We start from the raw sequence: 20480 nt of genomic DNA, 5'->3' as shown, positions 1-20480 counted from the left end.
GTTTGGCATAGGGTGGAAGTAGGGGGAGACTGCATAGGTCTCCCCAGGGCACCAAGAGAGGGGGAGGCCCATGACTTCTCCCTCCTCTGGGGCCTGCCCTGGATTGGGGGTCTAGAGCTGAGTGCAGTAGACACCTAGGAGTTCCCAGATGATTATCCCCTGTGTTCCCCAGCACCATTTGCAGTAGCCTAGTCCAGTGTCTATCTCAAATGATGCAGCACACGCATCTCACTTGATCTCTTTATTTTGCCTGAAACTCCTGTATGATAGTTACATCTTGAAAGCAGGGGCTGAGGTGGTCTACAGGCTAATGCAAGGGCAAGAGCAATACACAGCACATGTGGGTATGGGGAAGGGGATAGCTATAGAAATAAAAATAACGTTTCCCTGCCCTTGATGCCCTAGATGGGGCAGTAAACTCCCCTCCCCCATTTGATGCATAGATAAAAGAGCTAACTGGTGTGGGAAAGGAGGAGGTCCACAGAAATGAGCCCCTCTTAGCAAAGCTCGATGCAGAGTCCTAGATGGCTAAAATCTCTTCTCTATACCCCTGTGTGCAAGGAGGAGGGTCTCTCTCTTTGGGAGGATTAGGGGAGGTGTGTATGGAGAAATGGTTGTAGTTATGTGGGGGGGGTGTGTCCCTGCCTCAAGAAGAGGTCTTTTTCAGGGAATGGTGGTTGTCTTTCTGGTGGGTAGTTGGGGTGGGGAAGCAATGTAGGGATAAAATGGTGTGGAGTCAGTTGAGGGAGGAACGGGTGTCACGGAGCGTGCAGTGCAAGGTCCTAAAGCTTGCAAAACAGTCTCACTTATGTGGGGTCCTACAACTGTCCCAGGCTGAAAGCCTTATGGCATATTTAGGAAGTGGGTTGGGAACAGCTAATGGAGGGCTCCTTTCCCCTAGACCCCTCCTGCAGACTAGGGAGCCCCCAAAAGAGACTCAGAGAGAGACATGCCTGTGACTAACAGGTAGAAATATCAATTGTGCTCAACTGACAATGTGTTTGGTGTGGACACCCTCCTCCCAATAATCTCTTTCCCCATCATCCTCTTCAGTTCCAAATCTTGAGGAAGCTGTCCCAGGAGCCAGTAGCCACGGCCATGCCATCTGCTGTCACCCCCAGGCAGCTCACCCTGTTGTCGTGACCGGACAGGATCCCTGGGGGAGAGAGAGCAGACATCAGCAAAAGAGAAGAACTGGGGAAGACGTGCTACAGTGTGGGAACGTGGCCTACGTGCCCGTACACTACTATGCACCATGCCAGCTGCGCACGTCATGCTAGCAGGCACCTTGTGCATACCTTAGTGCCAAGAGGAGGCATTTCCCTCAGCAGAACTAACCTACCCTTCCTAGGAAAAGGGTGACTTATCTTCCACAACGGAGAGCCTCCGGGAGAATTGACTCCCCCGCTATTAACCTGCCCCTCCTAGAAAACGGGGCTTTGTCTCCTATGGAGTGACTTGCTGGGGTTCCCAGGCCTCCAGTGCAGTAGGCTGTCTTAACAGGCAACTCCAGGACCCACTCACCCACACGCTCCCCCTTCAGGGAGTCCCAGATGTTGCAGTTGAAGTCATCATATCCAGCGAGCATGAGACGCCCACTGTGGGAGAAGGCGACTGAGGTGATTCCACAGATGATGCTCTCGTGGGAATAGACGATGAGCTCCTGGTCCGCCCGCAGGTCAAAGAGGCGGCAGGTGGCATCATCTGAACCGGTGCAGATGGCCTCACCATTGGGGAAGAACTGAAGAGGGAGACGGCACCATTCATGCAAGGGACCATAATCCCACAGCACCTACTACACCAGCCTGCCCCCTGCCCCGGCTCTGACAAAGCCCTGCTATTCCAGCCCAGGGCCCTAGGTAAGGTACTTATCTGGTCCAATTATCATAGAGTCTGAGCATCTTGTAAATGTTGGTGGTTTTACACCCCAGCGAGGTAGGGCAATGTTACTGTCCCCTTAACAGTTGGGGACTGAGGTACAGAGAGACTGAGGAGCTTGCCCAAGGTCACATAGGGCAGGGAACTAAACCCAGATTTTCCAAGTCCCAGGTTAGCACCCAAACCATGTGAGCACCCTTCCTCAGATGGGTGGCTCCCCAAACACAGCTATGATAGTGCTCCCATGACTGTTTCAGTCCTGGGCCTTAAACACACATATTTACTGTTCCCTCAGGCTGGACAGGGTACATACACAGATGGCATTGATGTCCGACTCATGCCCTGTGAATGTCTGACGGCAGGTTCCCTCCCGTATGTCCCACAGCTTGGCAGTGGCATCACAGGCCCCGGAGATAAATAGTTTGAAGTCTGGGGAGACAGCCAGGCTCATGCAGTCTCCAGTGTGACCCATAAACACAGTCTTCTGCTGTCCTGTTTCAATATCCCAGAGCGCGCTGTAAGGGGAGGAGAGAAGAGTCCTTAGGGCTACAGCAACAGAAGGGCTAGAGTCTTGTGGCCACGGGAGATGGACCAGCCTTAAGGCTACATTTGGGGAGTCTACCCCATTTTAAAAGAAGGGATGGAAACTATGGCCCAGGCTACCTGATGGAAAAAGATGCCTTTACCAATCAAGTCAGCTTAACGCAACTGGAACCTCCTTATCACATTGTGTCAATACAGCTTATCACCTATACAACCGGGGTACTGAGTTGTGTTGTAGCCTAGGTCTAAGGGCTTGAGCAACTCTGGCCAGGTCTATGTTAAAAACTTTTGGTAGCAAAGCAATATTGCCTAGGGGGTGATTATTGTAATTTTACAAATTTTCTAGTGTAGACCTGGCCTCAGCTGGAAAGAAAACCACCAAGTTTATTATACAGAAGGAGAGAGGAATCAGCCTCCTCTTTGCAGCCCTCCGATACTTCTCTATGCCTCAGAATTGCCATCCTAAGCATTCAAAAACCATGGATCATGAGTTTCAAAAATAAAAAAAAAATGGGTTTATTTTTGTTGTCATCTGGTTTTTGAGCCTTTAAGAAGCACTGGGGTCACATTTTCCAGTTTTCTCTGCAACCATCAGGGCTAAAAACAGATTCTGGCCTAATCCCATGACTCCTGGGGTTGGGGCTTTAAGATAAATGCCACATATTGGGGACTTGCAATAAAGTCATTAGTTGGTAACAGAATGTCTGGTGAGAGGGCGAAGGGAATCACTCACCATGTGGTGTCTCCGGAACTCGTCACGATATTATTGTCATCCAGGAATCGGCAGCAAGAGAGGTAACCTTAGGGGCAGGAATAATGGGTGATGAGAATAATGGCGGGGGCAGGAGAGTTATGCTCAGGAACAGGGATATCTTTGGCTGCAGAGATGGGGAGGGTACTCACCTGTGTGGGCCGAGAGCTCCCTGCTCACTTTGACGTTACCTTCACGAGTCTTGAGACTGTAGATAGAGCACATGTTGTCGAGACCCCCACAGGCCACAAAATTCCCTGAGGGGGCGTAGGCACAAGTCATGACCCAGGATGAGCGGAGAGGGATGGCATGAACCTGGGGAGAAATGAAACAGTCCTGGACTCTCCCAGAAAGAGAAACTGAAGGGCACAGGGCAAGAGTGCTGCCTGTGAGGGGAGCCACTCCAGTCACAGCCTCTCCCAGCAGGAGGTGCTGTAGGAGGCAGGGTGAGTAAGATGGCTGTAGGGGAAACTCCCAGTTTCAGCCTATCCCAGCAGGAGGTGCTTGTGGGTAATTGTACCCTTAAGAGGTTCATGTTATGTAACTCGGAGGCAGTTGGAACTGAGATAGTGAATGAAGCAGATCTCTATAAAGCACTTTGTCTGAGTGATCACTGAACACCATGCGGTACTAGGAGTGAAAAGGCACTTAGACAATACCCTGAGTGAAATAATGGAGTGGTTAAAAGCCCCCACTTGAGCTGAACTGCTGTGGAATTTGGAAGACAACTGGAGAAGGTTCAAACAGTCCTTCACTCCACATCTACCAGCCATGGATGCCAGTAGAAAGGAAAACCATCAGAAGGAAGCCTCATTTCTGACAATAGCTGGTTCAGAAGTACTTGATGTGTTGAATAGTTTTCAGTTAACTCAGGCAGAGGAGGCTAGCTATGAAATCGTAGTCCTGGTATTTGAATACTGCACTCCATCTAAAAATGAGACATATGAGAGATGTTTTTAATCAGAGAGAAGGGAACAAAAGGAAGGTGAAACTATAGAAGAAGATTGTGTGTCTGATCTAAGGCTAAAGAGCCAATCATGCAGTTTTGGGGGCTTATCTGAGTCCCTCATAAGAGAACCGGTCGTGTTTGGGATCTGGAACAAAACACAGACAGAGACTACTAGGAGACTGAGTGATTAGAATTTGCCAAGCAACAGATGTCACCCAGTTCAGACTGCAGCTCTGACACTGTAGATGTGATAGAGAATCCAAAGTACTGCAAGAAAAAAGACCTGAGGCTTAGAGGCATGCAGAACCCACGGTCCAAGTCAGAAACAAGAGATCAAAGCTAGCTCAGACATGTCCACGTGCTGCAATCATACCTCCCGACACCCTTAGCGTCAGTACACTCAAATAGAGGAGGCTGCTTTGGCCTGAGTCAATGGGGGTAAAAAGTTTCATGTCTTTAGTTGTGTGAGGCCAGTTTTAGCTGAAACTGACCTTAAACCATTTATTGCCATTGCAAAAAGGGTCTGGCAACCCTCAAGAATACAGAGATGATTTTTTCAAATTAATTTGCAAATGGAATACAAACCTGGGAGAGAGTTGGTGCTTGCAGACACTTTCTAGAGCATTTGGCTAAACTGTAGCTAGATTTTGTACATGACTGATTAAAAAAAAAAACTTGCCTTGATGAATGTGGCCAGCGATTGCTAGAGCCACTGGCTCAGCATGAGCCCCTGCAGAAGGGGATTAAGGCTATTAGCACAGGGTGGTTGGGATAGCATATGCCCAGACCCCCTATTATCAATTTAAAAATGTAAACATTTAATAAGTGGGCATTGGAGGCAGGAATCATGGGCAAATGTCAGCATAGTGACACTGAATGAGAGGTGATAGGGTGGGGATTGATGGTGAAGGACCTTGAAAGCAGTTTATGTTTGATGTACTAGAGAATGGGAAGCAAGTGGAAGGATTCAAAGAGAGGGGTGACATCAGAGTGATGGGTTAGAAAAATGATCAATGCAGCAGCATTCTGGATAGATCTGTTTGGGGCAAGGTTGCATTTGTCTAGGCCAGAGAGAAGGATGTTGCAATAATCAAGGCACAAGATGATGAGAGCTGGGTGGATGGATAGGAAAAGCTGTATCTTAGGGCAAGTCTATACTACAGCGGGGATCAATGCTCTGAGATCGATCCACCGGCGGTCGATTTAACGGGTCTAGTAAAGACCCGCCAAATCAACTGCAGATCGCTGTCCAGTCGACGCTTGTATTCTACCCCCGAGGAGAAGAGTAAGGTAAGTCAACAGGAGATTTTCTCCCGTTGACCCCCCCACGGTGTAGACCCAGCGGTAACTCGACCTAAGGTACGTCAACTCCAGCTAGCTGGAGTTGTGTAGTGTAGGTTGACTTACTGCAGTAGTGTAGACATAGCCTTAGAGATGTTATGCAGAAAGAATCAGCAAGATTTAGACATAGCCTGGATGTGAAGACCTAGAGAGAGGTCTGTCTCGGATCCACAGTCCAGTGCTCTGGAACAGTCCCTGGGAGGACCCCTTCTGTGTGTCAGCCCCCTTAGGGTGACACTCGCACTGGGGTAGGCCTCTTGGCTTCACTGCCAGGACTCAATCTCGGAGCCTTCAGCACCCCTGCTTCTCACCGTGAGCTTCCCTCAGCGAGTCCACCTGAATTGGACAACTGGGAAAGACTTGCACACCCAAATGGAGCAATGTACCCCCAACTTTCTGACTGCAGTGACTCTCAGCCAGTGCTGTAAAAGCAGAAGGGTTTATTAGCTGTCTGGAACACAGCAAAGAAACTCTTTAGTTAACATAGAGCACTGGCTCTCAACCTTCCCAGACCACTGTACCCCTTTCAGGAGTTTGATTTGTCTTGTGTATCCTCAAGTTTCACTTCACTTAAAAACTCCTTGCTTCCACAATCAGACATAAAAATAGAGAAATGTTACAGCATATTAGTATTGAAAAATTGCTGACTATCATTTTTACCATATAATTGTAAAATAAATTAATTGTAGTATAAATATTGTACTTAAATTTCAGTGTATAGTATATAGAACGATATAAGCAAGTCATTGTCTGTATGAAATTTTAGTTTGTACTGACTTTGCTAGTGCTTTTTATGTAGCCTGTTGTAAAACTAGGCAAATATCTAGAAGAGTTGATGTACTCCCTGGAAGACCTCTGAATACCCCCAGGGGTACGAGTACCTCTGGTTGAGAACCACTGACATAGAGAATGGAAAGTTACAGCAGAGTCCATCTGGGTCAATTCAGAGCTCAGAGCCCTTTGAACCCTTTGTGGTCTGATTCTAGAAACTTCCCTCTACCTCCAGCAGCCCACACAATACAACCCCTCTAGTCCCTCCCCAGTCCTTTGTTCTTCAGTTGGTCACATCCAGCTGGTTTCCTAAGGAGGGTGGGCAACCCATGGTCATTTGTTGCTAGGTGTCAAATGTCCAGGCAATTGGAGTGGCCAGTGTCTTCTGGGACTCTCCATGGGCACGGCCCCCAGGCAGCTAGGCATTGGTCCTGCCTGTATCTCTGGGTCTCTGCAAAGAGTACACAACTTTCCCTACACCCCATCTATTTAACTATGCTCCACACAGGGGAAACAGAGGCACACACAGTAGTCACCCAAAATTAAAAATATGAAAAATTCCCACTCTTCCCCCTTTGAGACAACCTGAATGGGGTCACTTCAGCCAGTGACCTGGGGAAGTTTGAACCCACCAATGTTACCCATAGGTGCCACAGCATCTTTCCCAGTTTCTTGGCAGTTGTTCTATCAGGCACATGACGTGTCCATGATCCTTTTAGCACCCTGCTAATCCATGGCACTTACTGTTTCCAATACCTAGGTTAGAACAGTTTCACATCCTCCCTTAGGACTGGTCTGTTTAATGGCACTCGCAGGGTGCCCATGAGGAGCTCTCATATGGCCCCCAGCCTTTTTACCACCCCAAAACCTTTGGCTGGGATTTTGGCACTGCCTCCTCCTCCTCGTCTGTCAGGGAGTGAGGAGTGCAGTGACCCCACATTACTCTGTGTGTCAGCTGTCTTGGCTGCAGCCTGGAGTGTCCTTACCCTTGGTTGGAATCTGTGAGCACTGGGTCTTAACCCAGTCACACTCTGTGGCTCTGGTATCCCAGTGTCTGGCGAGGGATGTAGGGTGCTTCTGTACATTGGCAGGCCTCCTCTGGAGTTGTGTCCCAACCCCAGCGCTGTGTACATGCAATGAGCCCATCTCCCATCCCAGGGTCAACCCAAGTCTGAGTCCTCTCCCAACCCCTTTTCATGGAGGGCTGTAATTTGGGCTGGAACATTTTTAGTCGCTGGGGTGCTGAATGCCAGCCCCCTTACTGCTGCCTACGCCCCACCCCCACCCCCTCCTCAATCTGAGACTGGGAGGAGGGCTGTGTCTCTGGGAGGGGGTACCTGGACAGCAGTAAGGGAGCTGAGGCGATGGCCACAGCTGGGGGTGGGCATGGAGCCAGGAGCGGAGCCCCTGGCACAGGGCCAGTGGCTGGGGAGTGGGGCCAGTGGCCAGGACCCAAGCCCCAGGTGAGAGGTTGGGGAGCTGGGCACGAGGCCAGCGGCCAGGGTATGGGGCCGGTGACCAGGAACCAAGCCCCAGGCGCAGGACCGGAGAGCGGTGTCCCAGGCAGAGGGCTGGGAGCAGGACCCCGGGTGCGGAGCCAGCTCTGGGGAGTGGAGCTGCAGCACCCCCTGCACCCGTACTTCCCATGCCTATGGATTTGGGCTCTCTTCATTAAGAGAACCCATGGCCATGGCCACGGCCACCCTCTGACCCGGCACATCTGTTCCCAGCAGCATCCTTCCAGCTGCTTCCCCCTTCCCTGGGCCTCTCTCCCCCCTGGACTACGCAAGCTTGACTAGCAGTTGTTCTGCCCTGCCTGGGTCTCCCCATGCTCAGCTGGGTTCTCAGCTCCCACAGTGCCCAGCTCTGCCTTTGCTTTCCCAGTGAGGGTAGACAGTGAGCTCACTGTTTTGGACACAGCATCCTGTGTGGAGATGGACAGGGATCATCCTCTGTCCCACTCAGCCACAGGTATCTGGTTACAGACTGGCAGGGATCTGACACTTAGCATTAGCAGCTCTTCCTTTGTATTACTAGCCAGGGAGAATACTCCCACCTCCCCGCCAGACCTTTTGCATGTTCACTGACACCTGCATTCTCAGCCTTCTGGCTCCCTGGATTCAAATCCTTGGTCTTTCCAGGTGCAGGGACTGGATCCTGTCTTAAAGTGACACAGTCATTTCCCAAAAGGACATCAAACTGATGTCCTGGAGAACCCCAACTACCAGCCACTCTGCTCCCTCCTGTCTCTGCACAGGGATCTGAGCCATAAGTGGGGCAAATGGCTTCACATTTGGGACCTTCACCTAAGTTACACAGCCCTTCAGCATTTGATGGGGTTGTATCACACAGGATTTGACAAGGATTCTCTCTGTCCCCGAGTCTCTCCACCCCATGAATGTCTTTCCATTAACCACCACCTTCCACTCCCAGTGGGGATCAGATGTGCCTGAGCCCAGGAGAGTACAACAGGATATGTGTACTGGAGCTTGGAGTGGAAGCCTGTCAGTCCCCACCCCCTGTGTTCCTGAGGAGCTGGCTGTGTGACTGCTTCCCTCCAAAAACTCAGTCATATAGTTCACTCTCTGAGCCTGAGTGACAGGCTGCCTTCCTAGTCACACAGAGGCTGACATAGCTCCTCTGTCCTGGACATTCGCCAAATTATCCCTTCCAGCGTTGTGCTTGGCCATCATTTCCTTGGTCTTTGGGCATTGTTGCATTTATGCCCTTTTTGCCCGCAGAAATTGCATCTCAGGTCTCTGAGATCCCTTGGAGGAGGTCTGTTCCCCTCAGCCACTCCCCAACTCTGGGTTTACCTGAGTCCCACTTCTGGGATGCATCCATGGGTTCCCTTTCCCCAGATCCATGCTTAGGCCAGTCCCCTTTGGCCCTCTCCGCACCCGGACCTACTGTCCACAAACTCATCTGCCAACATGCCCGCACTCTGCAGGTCTTTAGATTTCCTGTCCACTAACCACATTTTGAGGTCATGAGAACAGTTCCAACCCAACCCGGTTTTACAAATCCTCCAGGATAGTGATCCCTGCACCCTTACACCATTTGCAGAAATATTCTCCCATCAGAGTGGTGACTTCAGTGCTTAATTTGTGCCAGGGCTTGCCAGGGCTGAGCTACGTCACTTATGAAAGTAAAAACATTGCTTGAGCCCTGGCACCTAATTGTTTGAGTCCCACACCTCTTTCATTAGAAATTAAGCACTGAATCACTTCCATGTAGGTTTCAGAGTAGCAGCTGTGTTAGTCTGTATTCGCAAAAAGAAAAGGAGTACTTGTGGCACCTTAGAAACTAACAAATTTATTTGAGCTGTAGCTCACGAAAGCTTATGCTCAAATCAATTTATTAGTCTCTAAGGTGCCACAAGTACTCCTTTACTTCCATGTAGGTTACACCTGGGGTCCAAAACCTTTTCCTGTATGCCTCAGGGGTCAATTCAAACTTAAGAAACAAAGTTGTTGAACAGTTCAGAGTCCTCAGTAACCACTCTGTCCATCTGGCTGTATGTGTCTATGGGTTTGGAACAGGGTAAGGCGGTGAGACAGCAGAGCCAATCCTCAGGATCAGTCTGGTTCAAATTGCAAGACTTTTTAAAGGCAGTGAGGTAGGCATCTATATCCCCCCTCCTTAAACTGGAGCAACAATTTGGTATCTAGGTTTCCTGAAGAATGGGCCTTTCCCCACTTACCTCTCGGTGGGTCCTCTTGCCCCATAGCTTCTCCATCTCCGGTTCATGCTTCCGCTGTTCTTCCTCATGCTTCTGCTGCTTCTCCCAGTCTTCTAGCTTCTGTTGCTCCAACTGCAGCTCTTTTGCTCTCAGCTCCAACTACTTCAAATCTATCAATGGGAAACCAGGTCGTGAAGACCCCCCTGCTGGATGGGGAACCGGGTCTGGTGGGCACCCTGCTGCTGCCTCTGGTTCTCCCAGACCCTCTTGAAGCCCCACTTGGGCCTGGAACCTGCTTCTTAGACTGATCATCCTTCTCCAGCCGTGAAATCAACTGCGCCTTGTTGAGCTTCCCAATGCTTAGCCAACTCTCCCTGCACAGGTTTGCAATATTCTTCTTAGGGAGATGGTTATACACCATTTCCTCCCTGTTTCCTTTAATTTCCCTTGGTTTACCACTCCCAACACTTCTGGTGCCTTCAGCAGCCAACTGTCTACTGGGTGTATTCGCCAATCATTGTCACGGAGTGTGGGGGAGTCTGGGCCCTGCACCCCTCCTCTTGGGATCACCGTGACTCTCAGCCAGCCAGTAAAATGGAAGGTTTATTGGACAATAGGAACACAGTCTAAAACAGAGCTTGTGGGTACAACCAGCACCCCTCCATCAAGTCCTTCTGGGGGACAGGGAGCTTAGACCCCAGCCTTGGGGTTCCCTGTGTTCCACCATCCAGCACAAAACTGAAACCAAAACCCCACCAGCAGGCTCTCTCCTGCAGCCTTTGTCCAGTTTCCCAGGCAGAGGTGTTACCTCTCCCATCCCCCTCCTGGCTCAGGTTACAGGCTCTCAGGTATCCCATCCCCAATGAAACTCCCCTGCCACATTCTCAGGTCAACACCGCTCCCTACTGTGTCACAATAATACTCTGCTACCACCTGTCACGGATCCACAGGTCCGGTGCTCTTGAATGGCTCTGGAACAGTCCCTTTGAGGACCCCTTCTGTGTGTCAGCCTCCCTAGGGTCACACTGTCACTAGGGTTGGCCTCTTAGCTTCGTTGCCTCCAGGGACCCAACCTCGGAGCCTTCAACATCCCTGTTTCTCACCATGAGCTCCCCTCAGTGAGTCCACCTGAATTGGACACCTGGGGAAGACTTGCACATCCAAAAGGAGCAATGCATCCTTGACTTTCTGATCTGCAGTGACTCTCAGCCAGTGTTGTAAAAGCAGAAGGGTTTGCTAGCTATCTGAACGCTATCTAGAAAGTCCTTAGTTAACATAGGAAAGTTACAGCAAAGTCCATTTGGGTCAGTCCTGAGCCCCATGGCTCCCTCTTTAGTCCCAGACCAGAAGCTTCCCTCTGCTTCCAGCAGCCCACACAATACAACACCCCCACCCTGCTGCTTCCCACTCCCCAGTCCTTTGTTCTCCAGCTGTCTTCCTAAGGCGGATGGGCCATCCATGGTCATTTGTTGCTAGGTGCCAAATGTCCAGGCAATTGGAGCGGCCATTGTCTTCTGGGACTCTCCATGGGCATGGGCCCCAGGCAGCTAAGCATTGGACTCGCCTGTATCTCTGGGTCACTCCAAAGAGTAAAGGACCTTTCCCCTAGTTACCTATGCTCCACACAGGGGAAATTGAGGCACACACAATAGTCACCCAAAATATTATGAAAAATTCCCCATCTGTCACAAGCTCCAAATCAAAGATGACACCTGGGTTATGGGCCTGAGTGACAGGCAGGATGGTGGTATTGTCCACAGCGATCAAGTCAGGGAGGTAGCAAAGAGGACTATTATTGTCACTTCCCTGAGATCATAGAATCTCAGGTTGGAAGGCACCTCAGGAGGTCATCTAATCCAACCCCCTGCTCAAAGCAAGACCAATCCCCAATTTTTGCCCCAGATCCCTAAATGGCCCCCTCAAGATTGAACTCACAACCCTGAGTTTAGCAGGCCAATGCTCAAACCACTGAGCTATCCCTCTAGCTTTACTAGATTGAGTATATCAAATCTATTCTTAAAACACATGGTGTACCTAACCTCATGCTGTCTGACAATAGGCCACAGATTAGTGGGCATAAGTGTAAGCAGTTTCAGTGAAGTACTTATGTAGACATAAGTGCTAGTCCCCATCATCCCCATTCCAATGGCTTGGTGGGAAACAGAGTCAAAATAATAAAGTATCTACTGAAAAAGGCTGAGGAGTCAGATTCTGATCCATATTAAACACTATTAAATTACAGAATGCCACCAATGAAGCACAAGTTGTTACTGGCTGACATTTATTTCACAGAAAACAGAACCAGAATGCCTGTAATGACAGAAGCTGATGTCAGAGAAACTGGGGACTTGCAGATGTATTAAAGAGACAGAAAAGGCCAACCCCCCCCCCCAAAAAATTATGACCTAGGGTCTCAGGAGCTGCTAACACTTCAAGAAAATGACACCATGCATATCTATCATGGAAAACAATAGCTGCGAATAGCAGTGGTTTCACTTGAGGTTGCCTCCCCAGACAGACACTTACTGAAGAGGAATGGGTGACACCTTCTCCAACTTCCACAAGAGAGGGAGATAAGGGGCACTGAGTTTGCCATTTTGCCCAGGAAGGTCTCAGACAGGTAACAAGCACAGCAAGTTAAGACAGAAGAGCTCGAGCACTTAGCACTGCCAGAATAAATGGACTCTGCCTTCTGACAATAGCAGTACTGATATTTCAAGGTAGACCTGCAGGTCCAAGCAATGGTGCAGAGTATCTCAAAGATTAATTGCACATTGTAAATTCAGTCAGTAGGTAGACTGAAAGTATTTTGAATTGTATGTTATGTAAATATAGATTGTAAATTGTTATCTTTAAATCTGGCTGGGAAAGGAAGACTTGGGGAACTGTACCTTTAAGAGGCTCATGTTATGTAGTGCAGAGGCAGTTGGAACTGAGCCACTGAATGAAGCAGATCACTGAACACCACAGTATGACAGGGAGCATGGCAAAAGTTTGGCTGAGGGGGAGCTCCCAGCTACTCCACTCCTGGCCTCCCCTAACAGGTGATTCTGGCTACTGGTGTGTGCACCTGACTCTTACCTTATTGGTTGTGTAAGTGTCCCATACGATCAGTTTTCCATCTTGCGAGGCACTGACCAGGAGTCTACAAGAGAGGAATCAGGCCCTGTTAGTGTCACCTCTCCCATTGGGCCCCTCCCACCAGCATCCCCCTCCCCTCCCTGTCACTGCACCAGCTCACGTTCCCTAAATAAGCAGCAGGGGCAGCCAGCGTTTCACTCACTTGGAGTCCGTGCACCAGTGCATTGCATAGATCTTGGCCAGGTGCCCACGCAGGGTCCTCCGCGTACGCATCTGAATGCGTCCAACTACCTCCACCCCGGACACAATCTAGGGGGGTGGGAGATTCCCCCAAGGAGAGAGAGAGTTAAACCTCAGCCCGCAGGGAAGGGGGCTTTCCCACCCCCCACACTGCCACATGGCTCCATCCCTCATTTCCTCTCCAAGCTGTTCTGGGAAGCCCAGCCTGGGTGTTGTGGCTGATTCACACCTCCACACCCAGCTGAGGTTGGCTAGCACCATCTCCTACCTGAGCAAGTGTAGTGTCAGCACAGGCTTTCCGTGCATCCTGCAGGGAGAGAGGAAATGGCAAGAGACAGAGAAAGCGTGAGAGATGGGAGGCAAGGGCAAGAGAGACTCAGATACAGGATTTGAAAACCTCTTTAGATTTATTTCCATTGTAAGCTCCATGGGCTGGGTACCATCATTTTGTTCTGTTTGTATAGCACCCATTGCAACAGGCTCCTGGGCCGTGGCTAGGGCTCCTGAGCACTATGGTAATAACACAAATAATCACAAAGAATAAATTGGGGCACAACCCCCACCCCAGGCTATAAATCTCCCCACACTAAGCCCCTCCACTGGGGTGCACTCCACGCACCCCCCAAAAGACAGGGAGATTAAATACTGGGGAGGAGAGGAAGGAATTGAATTCTATGATGTGACATTCCTTCCCTGGCCTCACAGACCACCCACCACCTGCCACTCATCCCTACCACATGCCAGGCACATTTCTTTCTTATCGAAGGGGAGCGGGGTTTAGTAGTTGCCTTCTTAGTAGGGGCTCTTGGGATTAAGGCAGGAGAGAGTTGAGCTCTCTCTGGATGGGAATTCCCTGCTGTGGAGGGAGGACCTCCTTCAGGATAGGATTATTTTGGGCGGAGTGAAGCAGCTCCCTTGGGCTGGGATTTCCCTGGGCAGATGGGAGGGGGGAGAAAGTGGGGCGCATGGACTGGCTCCATCTCCAGTGTTACCGCAATCTGCTTCTTCAGCTGCTCGGCCTCCTGCCTCATCTGTTCCATTTCACCCATCTTGCTCGGCTAGCAATGGGCCCTCCACTCGGGATAGCCTGAGTCCTGGAGAGACCAAAACAGGGGCGGGGTGCTGTCAGAGGCCACTAGTTAGAAGGTCTCGCCTTTCCCTCACACCTCCCATTGCTCAGCATCCCAAAGGACTTTACACACTCCATGTGCACATGCAACACTTTGCCCACCTGCTAAGATGCAGCCATCTCTGGAGTGGGACTTGGCAGCCATTTAACAGCTGCATTACAGGGCACTTTTGGGACAGGAAGTGGAGTGCTATATCTGGTTGAACCTGTGGGAAGAATGTAGGAAGGAGGAATGGACTAATCTCAGTTGAGGTTTGGCCTAGAAAATGCGGTTCATTTCCCAACTCATGGGGAGAGTGACAGATCTCAGGCAATCAGGATTCATATTTTCTCTAAAAAGTCTCTAGCGTCACACAGCACTGTGACCTGTGCTAACTCAGAGCGGAGAGGGAGTAAGTTACACAGCTCTCTGAAATCTATTTAAAATGTCCAGTTTTCTCCAGTAACTCCAGCTCCTGCCCCAGTCTGCAGACCCCATCCTGTCTCCTACACACCTGCTCTTTGTTAGTTCAACATTTCCCCGGTGATGGGGTCAGATTCCCGGATCGGCCCCATGTGATTTGCATCTCACCTGTTTGTCGGCAGAGATCAGCTCCAGGTTTGGAGGTTTCCTTGGGCCCAGCTAGCCCTGAGGTTAGTGACAGACTCTTTGCCAGGACCCCAGCTTTCCCAGGCCCAGAAATATGATGGGCTGTACATGCAGGATTTCTCCTTCCAGCACCTGAGGGGTTACTTTGGCCATTCCCAACAGTTAGGCAGGAGTTGCCTTAGCCCTGTTTGAGGGAATCCTTTCTTTCCACAGTCTGTGCTTTATCCATCTCTAGCTCCCAGTTTCCCTGTGATGGGCTCTAGACCCTGTCCTTGGGGAGACAGCTCCCTGGGCTCACAGACCACTCAGCACTGTGGGCATAGTTCCTGAGCTCCTTTCCCTTGGCTCAGTCTCAGCCCCTTCCTTGTGGTTGCCCCTGCTGGGGCCCTCCTCAAGCACATGCAGACAATTCTCAAGTCTTTCCTTTTCTTCCTGGCTTTGCCAAGCCAGCTGGATTTAGCTCTCTCTCCCCAGAACTCAACTCCACCACCCTTTGAGCGTTTCTGTGGCTTTTCCTTGAGTCCCCCCAACCCGAGCCACATTTCAAGGTTCTCAAAGCCCTGTTCAGGTGCCTCTTGAGATGCAATGCACAATCTCAGCTTTCATTACACACAAGTTGATTTCTTGCTCTTTTTCTTGCAAAGAGCCTTAAAAATGTAATGCAAGGATCAACAGGGGAGTTGTTCCTGGATTTCCCTAAAGCTTCCCCAGGGCAGCCTCTGGAGTCCAGGAAAGCAGCCAAGGTCACAAGCCCTTGGATTTTTGGGATGGCCCATGGCTGCATTTGTGAGAGTCACTGACCCTTGGGCTGGCACTGATGCTTGTAGGGGTGAGCCAAGGCTCCTCTCTGCTAGCTGCCTGTGGCTGAGCGGTCAGGGTCACCTGTGACCACCCAGAGGGGCAGCTCAGTAACATTAGAGGCAGCATATTCTTGTGGACTAAATGGAGTATGGCTAGCAAAACAATAATCTCAACACTGATCCCAGCTTCCTCTGTGGCTGTACCCCGGGTCCCCCAGCTATGAAATGGGGTTAGTAAGCATGACCCACCACGTGGTGGGGCTGAGACAACCAGCTGATGTTTGGTAGGTGAGGCACTAAAATCCCCCAGAATTCACAGGGAGGACTGGCTGCTTCCCCCCAGCTCCCAGCCTGCTTGGAGAATTGTTCCTCTAGTAAAAGTTGGCGACGTGGCAGAATCCAGCACAAGCTGCTGGGCCCTGTTCTCCTGCAGCAGCTGACTAAGTGGAGACAGGACCTAAAGATCCCTCCCACCACCAGCCCCACTAGTTCAAAAATCATGAGTCAGGCCCCAAGATCATGAGATTTAAACCAAAAATATATGTGCCTCCTTATTTCTTTCCCGTTTCCCAGCTTTTCTCCCCAGCAGTAAGGGCTAGAACTGTATTTTTTTAAATGAAAGCTGAGATTCTCAGGTAGTTACAGAACCAGGAGCAGGAGCTTTAGGAAAAGCATCAAATATCATGAGATGTGATAAACTCATGAGAGTTGGCAACACTACCAGACACACTTTTTATAGTCCATTAACTTCAGGGTGTATCCCATACAGCCATCCCCAGCCTGCAACTCCTCAGGCCAAACTGATGAAGAATAGAGTCCCCCATAATCAGGAATCAGTTACCTTTCAGGCATGGGAGGCAATCTTTCTGGACCCTGTTCTTTACCCCACTTCCACCCTCCCATACATCAGCAATGTCCTGGAGATTGTGCCCAGCTCTGTTCAGCTGCTTCCACTCACGTCAAACCAGATCATTTCCCTCTCACCTTGCATGGACCCTGTGCTACACTCCTGCCATTATTTCTCTGTACCTCCTCACTGTCACCTCTGGGCAGTCCTCGAGCTGTACCTCCCATCTTGCAGGGTGTTTCTCTCTGGCTCATCTCCTCCAGCCTCTGCTCCTGAAATCCAGGCACCTCTTCTGAAATCCTCATCTCAGGGTCCATCTCCTCTGGCCCGGACAATTGCAGCTTCCTCGCATCCAGCCTCCCTATGGCTGTTTGGGTGCTACACCATTCCAGAGGCTTACTTTAGCTGACTTCACCGACTTCTCTCTCCCTCATTTCCACCGTGTGGGGCTGAGAACATCCTGCTACTCTGCAGCTCCTGCCACATTTGGAGCAGCCTCCTGGGATCCTCCACCTTACCCACTCTTCATCCCATTTCCAGCCTCACCCAATATGCCTTTCCTCCCATGGCCTGTTCAGTTCTTTCTCTCTCTCTCCTTGGCTATGTTTTTGAACTCTGGAATTGGTTTTGGGGGCCAGAGTTGTGGGAAGCTGCTACATGGAAAGGAGGTGCACAAGATGAGGGGTTTACAGAGCTGGTAGGAGGATCAAAAGGACAGAGAAATACTGTTAAGAAGGGATAGAAAAGCTAAATATAGAGGGAGTGAGAGAAGCTATGGCTCAGCCTCAGGTCTCCATCAGAACCCTTAAATCCCTTTGAGGAAACATTCTAAATGAAGTTTGGGAATTGTTTTCAGCCTCAGAAGGACAAGGAGACACAGCTGAGAGATAATAATAACTCTACCTTCCCCATAGCCTCCATTGTGCCTCATCCCAAAGTGATTTGCAGAGAGTAAGTCACCTCCCAGCTATAAAATGCAGCTGCCTCTGGGGAAGGACATGGCAGGTGCTTAAGAGTGATACTGCATGAAAATGTAGGACAGGAAGTGGAGGAGAATCCAGTCTCAGAATTTAATCAGCAAAGAAAACTAAAGGAAGCAGAATGGAACTACCCCAAGCTCAGTGGTTCTCAAACTTTTGTACTGGTGACCCCCTTTCACACAGCAAGCCTCTGAATGCGATTCCCTGCCTTATACATTAAAAACTTTTTTTATGTTTAACACTATTATAAATGCTGGAGGTGAAGCGGCGTTTGGGATGGAGACTGACAGCTCGTGATCCCCTCATAATAACCTCGTGAACCCCTGAGGGGTCATGATGCCAGTTTAAGAACCCCTTCCCAAGCTGGAGATTGGCCCAGGACATTGAAATTAATGCCCTGACTTTGCGGGAAATACCCATAGATTAAGGGCCTATATTCTCAGAAGCAGCTAGCAGTTCTGGGTATCTCCATTTTTGGGTGCCCAACCTCAGATATCTTAAAGGGGCCTGGTTTTCAGAGGGTGGGTGCTCATCACTTTCCAAAAATCAAGCCCCTTTAAGGTGTCTCAAGGTGGGTTCCCAAAAACTGAGGAATCCCAAACCACTAGTACATTTTGACAATATAGGTCAGCCTATTGATTAATGACTCAGCTGGAAGCTGATACCTCGAACAGCACAGCAACCCCTACCACTGTGCTAGGGCATTGGGGTCAGGAGTGACTTGGGGGCGATGGTGCCCCCTACTGAGTCACCCAGGCCACTGCAGCACAGCATCTCTAGCACCATGCTGGGGTATTGGAGCTAGTCTGCCCCCTTCGCTGAATCCCTCCATTGGCTTCCCTCATTATATTCAAGTTTCTTTTCTTCGCCACGGCTCTGCTCTTTCAACCAGGAAGAACCGCTCTTGTCGTGGATCACATTTCCTCTCCTCACCCATTTCTCCTCCTCATTCCGGTGAAATCAACACTTTCCTGTGCCTCCTCCCAGGCTGCCTCTTAGCCATGAAAAGGCTCCAGCCAGGGGTGCTGGAACAATTTGCATAGTGGGGGTGCTGAGAGCCATTGAATCAACTGTAGACCCTGTACATAATGGGAACCACTTCAAGCCAGGGGCTGTGGCAGCACCTTTGCCTCCAACTGATCTTCCTCTGCTGTGATGCCTATAAGCAAACAATCAAATCCCAGCAGGCTCTTGATCTATTTATAATAAACTAAGCAAATGTATCTTTGTTTATAAAAAATGGGTCTATTCAATTATCATCATGCCCTGCCCCCTTCATGTATCACTCATGTTCCTGGCCTATAAGCTCTTCCGGCTATGGCCTGTGTCTTTGTATGTGTTAGTACAGCGCTTAGCACCACTGACTGGGCACCTGGGTGTCACTGGAACAGGCGTATTAAACATATCATAAACCAACTGTAATGGCTGAGTGGAGAGTGCCCCCCAGCCCTGCAGCACAGCCCCCCAGTACCACATTGGGGCACTGGAGTCAGCACTGACTCCGAGGGGTAAGCATGCCTAGGGAGTCACCCACATCACCTCATCCTGTTTGAATGAGAAGTGGAGAAAATCATTGGGAGGGGCTGGCTGCAAGGGCAGGGATTGAACCCTCCGGTATATATCAGCCCACCTGGCCTCGCCCATCTTGGAAAGGGGGCTGCAGCTCAGCTGGGGCTGGAGAGCCTTAAATAGAAAAGCAAAAGGCACGGAAGGGCTGAGGATTAACAGGGGATGTTATGGTCCCTGTGTAATCCCTAGGCAGGTGCTGTGTACTTGCCCCGGTAACCCTGAGTGTCTTCAGAGCTGGATAGAGAGATGATCCCCTTCCTCTGCCTCGGAGATCAAAAGGCAAGGATAAAATTACCCTGATCTCGCTCTTTTTCTCCAAAGGGGATAGGAGCTTGTTGCAAAGAGATGGGTGGTGAGCACAATGAGTGTGTGGGGTCCTATTGGAGAGTCTGACTCCCAGCTCCCTACAAGGGGGGTTATACACCCCTGTGACATGCTGGAAACTGCTGTGATTTTGCCCTGCTAGGAAGGGGTTTCTGCATCCCATGTACAATAGAGATGAGTTGATTTTAACCCCAACCTTCCTCCTATAGAAACATCCCCTTCTACAGGCTACACATCTATGTATAAAGTGAGACCAAAACCCAGGGTCCCCCCAGACTTGCAGAGAGGGTCACATAAGGCACCTAGGACCCACTTGGGCATACAGAGCCACCCAAATGCCAAGGAGACGGAGTTAGGCTCAGGGCAAGCACAGCAAAGGAATGTCCTTACCGTGGTCTGTGGGGTGAGGTGGCTCCTGTCCCCTCCTGGTCTGCACTCCCTTTGTTCCCTGGGGATTTAGTCCCCCGTCAGGATGGGAGCCCCTGGTCACGCAGCGATCCCCCTCAGTCCTTCCTGTCCTGGCGCCAGCTATCCACACACTCTGTGTCCCTCTCTCACTCTTGGTGTATCAGTCTCTCCCAGGACTGATCTCCCCATGGGGAGCTGGGAGGCTGTGTGTGTGTGGGGGTGGGGGGAGAGGTGGGTTGGGGAGGGCTGATTTTAGGAGCAACATCAGGCAAATTAAATCAGACACCAGAGAGTTGGGGAAATCGGATTGGGACTTAATGCAAAGCAGGTGGTATGGGAGGGGATGGAGGGACAGGAGAGTGTGCTGCTTCTGAAGGGAAAAACACCACACAAAGATTTTGCAAAAAGAAAAAAGTACTTGTGGCACCTTAGAGACTAACAAATTTATTTGAGCATAAGCTTTTGTGAGCTACAGCTCACTTCATCGGATGCATTTCACGAAACGTGTAGCTCATGAAAGCTTATGCTCAAATAAATTTGTTAGTCTCTAAGGTGCCACAAGTACTCCTTTTCTTTTTGCGAATACAGATAACACGGC

General features: G+C 50.2%; 1 protein-coding gene across 2 annotated transcripts; it reads right to left on the bottom strand.

Moving 5' to 3' along the window:
• Positions 1 to 156: 156 nt before the first annotated feature.
• Positions 157 to 20271, bottom strand: GNB3 (G protein subunit beta 3). Of its 2 annotated transcripts, XM_043501327.1 has the most exons (10): positions 14468 to 20271; positions 14229 to 14330; positions 13505 to 13543; positions 13199 to 13305; positions 12997 to 13060; positions 3325 to 3487; positions 3155 to 3221; positions 2192 to 2393; positions 1525 to 1741; positions 172 to 1156 (listed from the first exon to the last, which is right to left on the bottom strand). In XM_043501327.1, exons 2-10 carry the CDS (start codon positions 14283 to 14285, stop codon positions 1050 to 1052), a joined length of 1023 nt encoding a protein of 340 aa, XP_043357262.1. In that variant the 5' UTR covers positions 14286 to 14330; positions 14468 to 20271; the 3' UTR covers positions 172 to 1049. The 2 variants fall into 2 exon arrangements, with proteins under 2 accessions (XP_043357266.1, XP_043357262.1); XM_043501331.1 differs by lacking the exons at positions 12997 to 13060; positions 13199 to 13305; positions 13505 to 13543; positions 14229 to 14330; positions 14468 to 20271 and adding an exon at positions 9937 to 10343 and having other exon boundaries at positions 157 to 1156.
• Positions 20272 to 20480: the final 209 nt, after the last annotated feature.

This window comes from Dermochelys coriacea, chromosome 1 (genome assembly GCF_009764565.3).
Source record: "Dermochelys coriacea isolate rDerCor1 chromosome 1, rDerCor1.pri.v4, whole genome shotgun sequence".
Lineage (NCBI taxonomy): Eukaryota > Metazoa > Chordata > Testudines > Dermochelyidae > Dermochelys > Dermochelys coriacea.
This window is presented reverse-complemented; position numbering and strand designations above follow the sequence as displayed.